The sequence below is a fragment of the Siniperca chuatsi genome, linkage group LG16 (assembly GCF_020085105.1).
Source record: "Siniperca chuatsi isolate FFG_IHB_CAS linkage group LG16, ASM2008510v1, whole genome shotgun sequence".
Classification (NCBI taxonomy): domain Eukaryota; kingdom Metazoa; phylum Chordata; class Actinopteri; order Centrarchiformes; family Sinipercidae; genus Siniperca; species Siniperca chuatsi.
Window position 1 is genome coordinate 24,227,928 of NC_058057.1, and position 7,424 is coordinate 24,235,351.

The 7,424-nt window shown below is 37.5% G+C and overlaps 1 protein-coding gene and 1 non-coding gene across 2 annotated transcripts in view; both read right to left on the reverse strand.

Moving 5' to 3' along the window:
• The window catches only part of ift172 (intraflagellar transport 172), a 43,243-nt gene extending 38,450 nt beyond the window's left edge, over positions 1-4,793 (reverse strand). The window contains exons 1-9 of the mRNA XM_044168995.1: positions 4,589-4,793; positions 3,947-4,090; positions 2,268-2,380; positions 2,126-2,165; positions 1,566-1,631; positions 1,150-1,229; positions 829-916; positions 449-663; positions 126-249 (exon numbers count right to left, since the gene is read on the reverse strand). Of these exons, the coding sequence (XP_044024930.1) occupies positions 126-249; positions 449-663; positions 829-916; positions 1,150-1,229; positions 1,566-1,631; positions 2,126-2,165; positions 2,268-2,380; positions 3,947-4,090; positions 4,589-4,627 (909 nt within the window). The 5' untranslated portion in view covers positions 4,628-4,793. The remainder of the gene's footprint in view (positions 1-125; positions 250-448; positions 664-828; positions 917-1,149; positions 1,230-1,565; positions 1,632-2,125; positions 2,166-2,267; positions 2,381-3,946; positions 4,091-4,588) is intronic.
• A 560-nt stretch (positions 4,794-5,353) lies between these two features.
• On the reverse strand, positions 5,354-5,425 carry trnaa-ugc. Its single transcript has one exon. It is a non-coding gene; the product is annotated as a tRNA-Ala (tRNA).
• Between the last annotated feature and the right edge of the window lie 1,999 nt (positions 5,426-7,424).

Below are 7,424 nucleotides of genomic sequence, written 5' to 3' on the forward strand. Positions count from 1 at the left end.
ACCAGGTTACGTAAGGGACCAGAGAGAGAATGCACATGTAACCACTGCTGCAAATCTATATTTACAGTAGGTTGGCGTTAAAGCCACACTCTGGATTCAAATAATGTCATAGATAAAGTATTTACAGCACAGAGGCGTGATCCGTCTTTCTTCCAGGCCAACCTGGTGATGGTGTAGAGGTTGAGAATCTCTTTAGGCTTGGCTTCATCCCACACACCTCTCCTGGGAGCCCAGGTAAACACCCGCAGCCTAGGTGAACCATCAGGAAGAGAAACAACTTGCTGAACACTATTCAAATTATCTGAGATACTAAAAACCACTTGTTTACATTGGATTTACTCACATTAAGATAGCATCACTCACATCACTATTATAAATGGTACCTGAGGTGTCCTTTCGAGCTGATCACAGTACTTTCTGTATATCAACTGAGAGAACATATACTGACCGGTCATAACTGCCAAACACAACAGACTGCCCGCTGGGGCTGGTGGCGGCCACGGTGAACTCCCTCTCTGTCCGGTCGCGGGTGTAGTCGAAGGTTTGCAGAATGTGACCCTCTCTGCCGTAAGCCACCACCTTCTTGTCACAGCCACCCACCATGATGCTGTTTGCACCCCAGCCCAGAGCGTAGGGTGGGCACGGGTGCATGAACAGCTTACCCTGTGTCAGAGTGTGTGTTTTGTTAGTCTGGTAGACGCATTAAAAACAACTGTATACCACAAATGTTCCTGCAGCATGTGGACAATCTATAGGATAAGATAGGAAAATAAACCAATGTACAAGAGAGGACAGATAAGGATGAATGATCTGTGAGGCTCTGGGTACCTGAGACTCCCCTGAGCCTTCGTCATCAAAGAAGTAACGCACGACTGTTCCATCAGCGTGGCCGGACAGGATGCCTTTACCAGAAACACTGACACAGAACACACAAATAACACTGACTGAGTGTACCACAAAACAAGAAAACAAACAAGTATGTAATTTGTGAAATTGGCAACTGGCTTGGCATTTTGGGAAGGACCAAGCAGGTCAGGATGCAACTTTTCTTCTTTTTCCCCCCCAAATATTTTGGGAATAACAAACCAACAGTGCAGCTTATACTAACTGTTGATCACAATTCCATATGAATATGTATTATGCATTTACTTGGATGCCAGTGAGACAACACAGGACTCTGTGCCGTAGATCGTTGATGACTTGTTTGTCTGAGTGTTGGCTAGGCGAACCTATGAAAAACAAAAATTATTTTAAATATTTTTTATTTAAAACATACAAAATTTAATTTATCAGTTGACCTAACAGCTTTTAAATGCTGATATTTTTGCACCAAGGCAGAAAGCAGTTATTGCAACTGTTAAGTAAAATGTTAAATCTGTCAATATGCCAAAAAATTTAAGTCTTGACAAAGTGAAAACACTTCTGAAGCAGCAATTAGACAAGAGAGAACGAATATATCCATTAAAAGTTCGGACACCATTACTACCACTACTACAAGCACTCCTGCTGTGTCTGCTGATACTTCTGTAATACTCATGAGAGATGGGAACATGTTGCTGACGTACCTTGCCATCCACTAATCCAAAAACAATTGCATGCTCTGCAGGCCAAAGCAAGCAAGTCACAGCACTCTGCAATACAGTGAATAAAATTTTGCATTACAAAGATGTCAGAAAATTGGAAATTCAAACTTCCTACTGGGAAAAATACCTTTTCTGACAAGCAAAAGCCATTAAAGTAGGAAACCCAACGGGTAAGATGTCCCGACCCGTGACTTCCAAAGCACAGAAATTACATTACATAAAATTAACACTAAAACAGCAGCTAGAACTATACAACCTATGCAGCACTATTCCTAACATGATTATATTCTTCATTAAACATCTGCGATCCCTTTCAGCCTTACGTGGCCTCAAATCTACTAAAACATCTGCGGAACATGCTAACTTAAATTGACAAATACCTTTTAAATAACATTAACTGTTGCATTAGTAGCATTATTGTCTATTAATAAAAAAGAATTATTACAGTGACAACAAAGTCAGTTGGGAGTTTCTTTTTACAACACAGTTACTACCACTTTAAGCTTGCTGCCAAAACAAAGTGTCTACTCGTGTTTACTTACCGTCTGAACAAATTTGTTGCAAATGGCTTTCTTGTCCCCCCTAGGAGAGAAGATAACACTAATAAAAATCTGTTTGCATGCATCGATGTAGAAAACAAAATCAATATTAATATGGGACATGAAATCAGACAAATGACATTACCAATCCTCTCCAATTCTGTAGACAAAGATGATGTTGTCGGACTGCCCGATGGCGATTTTGGTGGAGTCCGGTGAGAACGCCATGTCATTGACAACATAGCTTTGTTTTCCATACTGACAAAGGATTCAATGAATTATTATTAACACACAACCTGTGTATTCATTCGATACACTAAGCTTACAAATTAATATAATACAGAAAAGAGTCGCATTGCTGAGTAAAGACAATATATTTAAAAGAGTTTCCCCTCGGGGATCAATAAAGTATTTCTGATTCTGATTCTGATATTTTGTAATCACCTTCCTGTGTAATATATTAGGACTGACAGCTTGGTTGAGCACAAACAGTATTCCTCTGACACAAAAGTAAATCCAAGTAAGAAGTAAATTAAGTGTCTCGCTAAAAGGACACTCTCAGGACAGGAATATCAAACCTGACACTCCAGTAGCCACACCTTTTAATTCTCCATTACAGATATTATCTGCTAAAAAAAAAAAAAAAAAAAAAAAAAAAAAAAAAAAAAGCACTTCCAAAACACAACATTGCAAAATAAAAGTTGTTTCAAACTTTACACCACATCCCGGGACACTACAGTTCATCCCTGACAGCCAGCATGTTAAGACAAACCCTGCATGCTCGTGAGGAATCCAATTAAATGTAGGGTTTCCTCCACAAAAATTGTTAAGTAGACATGGTAAGCCAACCTTTCCTGACGCGTCTTGTGTTGATCAATTTAGTTAGCAGAAAACTCCTAATCAATAGCCACGCTCGTGAAACTTATAGGTTAATGCTTTAATTCATAAAAGTGTATACTTTTTTATGATGTTTTATGATATGGTTCTGTTGTTTCGAGTGGATGACTGAAAGAAAGAAGGAAAACATGTTTTTGTACTATATGTGTTGTTGATGTATCATTAAATATACATGTTTCCAACAGCAATACTTGTAAAATTATGTTTTAGGATGTTAGTGGACATAGTCTTTATTTCAGCCGATGTTGCCTGTCTCTGCTATAAAACACTGCAGGAAACTCAGATCAGTTCAGATGAAACACTTCCTATAGAAAACTAGTGCCGTATTGATCAGTTCTATACTATGATTATTCAAACCTACTTATGTGGAATAAAAACTGATGTTGAAATAATCAGTTCAGGTTAAGATCTACCCATAAACAAATCAGAGGAGAATTGATACATTTTACAGTAAATCCTGTCCATCATATTAGAGACGACAGCAATGTCTGCAGCAGATCTCAATTTAAACACCATGTATCATTCTAATACACTGTACCACTTCAGTATTCCTCATAATAAGGTCCTGCAGACTGTCAGTAGTTTATGTTTGGAATAATTTACCTGTATATAATTGATCTCTGTCTTTTCTTGGCTTAATTCAATTTTTTTATTCTCTCATCTTAAAACAAATAGCATGTGTTTTCAGTAATGCTATCACTGACTGTTACTCTATAGTTTTGATCATTTTTATAATAGTGTGTATCCTAAGGTTGTAACTCCTTTTGTTATTGAGTAGCTTGTCTTCTCTTTTCTTTCTTGCATGTATAGTTTGGTTTTCTGTTTGCTCTTGAAAACGAGATGATGCATCTCAAGGGGTTTATACTGATTTAATAAATTTGACTTTATGTATTCGACAACATTAGGCTAACTGCCCTCCTGTCTCACCTTGGAGTCTAGGGGTTTGGTGGAGAATTTGTCTCTCCTCTCTCCCTGCTCATCATAGAGTAGCACCACTCTGTCAACAGTGCAAACAGCGAACTTGGTGTTATTCGGTGCCCAAGTCATGCATGTCACTTTGGCAGCACCCTCCTATAAAAGGCAGAGAAAACAAACAGCAGTGATAAATAGCTTGGCTAGCTAACCTTACCCCGATACATTCCGTTATGTTCTGTAAGGACAGGGTCCCGCGCCAACCTCCATGGAAGATTTAACAGTTTTAACAGTTTAAACTGGTGTAATTTGTCCGGTGACAACAACTGCTAACGTAGAACATAGCTTTTGACTATGCCCGAACCATTAAGACGCAGTCTTTAGCTAATTAGCAGTACTTTTCTTCAACCAAATAACGCACCGCAGTTGCTAGCGAGAAAAGTAAGGTAACTTAAAATACCTGTGTTTAACGCCAATTAAACATGTATCAGTAAAATCTCTTAAATGCCGAATTGACAAGAGGACATTAGTGTTTCGTTAACGTACAGCGTTTGAGTCATGTTATTAGCTCGATCATTAACGTTACATAGTCACACATTTTAGCTGATGTTGCTCTCCAGCATCAGCTAGCATTAGCTAACTTGTCACTGAACTTACCTGGGGTGTTAATAGTGTCTTAAGATGCTTCAGTTGCATTTTCGGGAGAATGTAGGAAGCTCGTACAGGGAATAATGTTATTAGCGCTGAGATAAAGTGGAGTTTTCAGATTATGGTCATTTTGTTGACCAGCTCCAAGATAGCAGCTAGCAGGGAGGACATCTCTGTAGTAAACATAAGTGTGATCTCCTTAGTTACCACGGGGGCGGGGACTTGTGGTGCATTTAAAACTATAGGAATTGTCAGCTGCTCTCATCAATTTCGTTTTATTACGACAAATGTATTTTTTATTGGTTTATTGGTTTCGACAAATGTATTTTTGTCAAAAATAAAAACAAGTGAAGAGCAGTAAAGCTATTTCAGGTAACGCTAGATGCCATGAATATAACTGGGCTGCCTAGATGTGGTAGTTTTACCTAAAGACGCCTCATTCAGTTTGTAATTGTTTATGGTTCATTTAAATGAATAGGTTTTTAGCTATCATAGACAATGCATCAATAAAAGTATGTAGATTCAGGACTAGAATCTGTGTGTGACCAAAATCTGAAATACAGTCTTTATAAAGCTTTCCATATGCCTCGTGTTTCCAAAGCTATGATCTCCGTCATAATTATATAGGGAGGTATAAAAAAACAAACAGACAAAAGTTCTTAATGTGTGTGTGTTAAATTTATGTGTGTTAAATGTATGTTTATTTCTACAGTTATTAGATAAGACGTCCGGGTAGGACTTTACTATTCAGAGAGGGGGAGAAAAAATGTTCACTGGAGATGCCGGGGATTGAACCCGGGGCCTCATACATGCAAAGCATGCGCTCTACCACTGAGCTACATCCCCTTCCATGTTGAACGTCTCGGAAGTAATCTATTTATTCCTCACAGCTATGTCTGTGCTGTAAGGACAACACATACTATAACCTGCACATATAATGTTGTAGATACACCATCATCGTCTGAAAATCATCAGTGTACTGGCTAACAATGGTTTTTCTTTCCTATGTTAACCACCTAAAGGGTTTAGATAAGGCCTTTTTTAAAAACATGAACTGTCACAATGATTGTGGTGCCAGTGTTGCATTCCTCAGATTAATAAAAAGCTTTTTATTTACAAAACGTCTAATCTAGATTTTGAACAGTTGGTGTTAAATATGTTGTTAACATGAGCCTAATGTTATCTTTGTTTCTTCATAATGTCTCCTATACAGCAAAGTAAAAAAAAAGAAATGATATGGTCCCCTCCCCCAAAAGCTGCTTTTAAACTGTCCTTGAAGCAGGTACTTTACCCCATCATCAACTGCTCACATGGAGATAGCAAACTGTGGGAGATAAACAACACAGAGCCTGGTGAGTGGGTCACATTTATTGCTGTCTTTGAAAAATTTCAACATCTGATAATTAACCCCACATCTGAAAATGACCACAATAGCAATCCCACAATGAACTAGGTGATGGGTCAAACACACGACTACACAGTGCTAGAGGGCTGAGACTTTCATTAATCAGTGAAGGACAATGGGTCACTTTTTATATTCAGTCAAACTGTGTTGAAATAGATGTGTGTGTGTATAGTATATTTCAAACAATAACTGCTATGTGTAGCTTTGAAGTTACATTAAAACCATCAAAAACTGACCAATAATCACATGGACACTGGTCAAAATCCAGAGGTGTAATGTTACTAAGTACATTTACTCAAGTACTGTAGTTCTCGAAGTACTTGAGTATTTCCATTGTATGCTACTTTAAGCCATTACTGTTCTTTTTACTCCACTACATTTATTTGACAACATTAGTTAGTCACTTTGCAGATTCAGATAATTAATATAAAATACAACTAATAAATTATGATGTGTTATTATCGATTAAGCCACCCTGCAGCATGAGTGATGCTTACACATTAATACATCACTAATTATAATCCAATAATATTATTCTGGAATTGGCCATTCTGCATAATGAGTACTTTTACTTTTGGTACTTTAAGTATATTTTGATGCTGATACTTATGTACTTACTTGAGTAAGATTTTGATTGCAGGACTTTTACTTGTAACAGAGTATTTTTACACTGTATTGCTACTTTCACTAAGATCTTACTTGTGGTTCCTAGAGTCTCCAAAAGTAGATTTGGGAGCCAGAGCCTTCAAGCTCCTCTCCTGTGGAATCAGATCCCAGTTAAAGTCAAATTTTACAATTGCCTTGTTTACTTACATATTATTTTCTTCCCAATATGTATGTCAAGCACATGGCATTACAGTTCTTATTTACAGATGTTGACATGATAACGACAGGTGGAAGCACCTTGCTTTATTAAAAGTTCTGATGTGCACAAATCAGCAAAAGCGAACACCAGGCAAAATACCAACAAAAGTGATTGTAGCAGATGCAAAAATTGCCCACAAGAACCTTCATGCTCTACTCTGAATGTTATCAGGCTTGTTGAAATCATTTAAATGAGCAAACCTGGTTTTGTTTTGTAAAATGTAATCTACTGTACAGACTTTGACCTACTTCACAGTCTCCTTTAACATGCCTTCAGCCATCAAGGACCATTGGCACTATAGATTAACTTTAGGAGGTTATATCTTGATATGTCAAAAAACACCAAATTTTGAATTTGATATGAACATCACCTGAACTTTAAAAACAAAAACAGCAGTATGAACAATAAACTCCAAGTGTGCTATTTTTTTTATACATGTAGTTTTATTTTTCTTGAAAATACCTATTGTCACTGTCATCAAAGTCTGACAGTTGCTATCAGACAGTTCCTTGCCCTGAATTCATATTGCAGTATTAAATTGTTAACCCATAATCCACGGTAGTTCATCAGTGTGG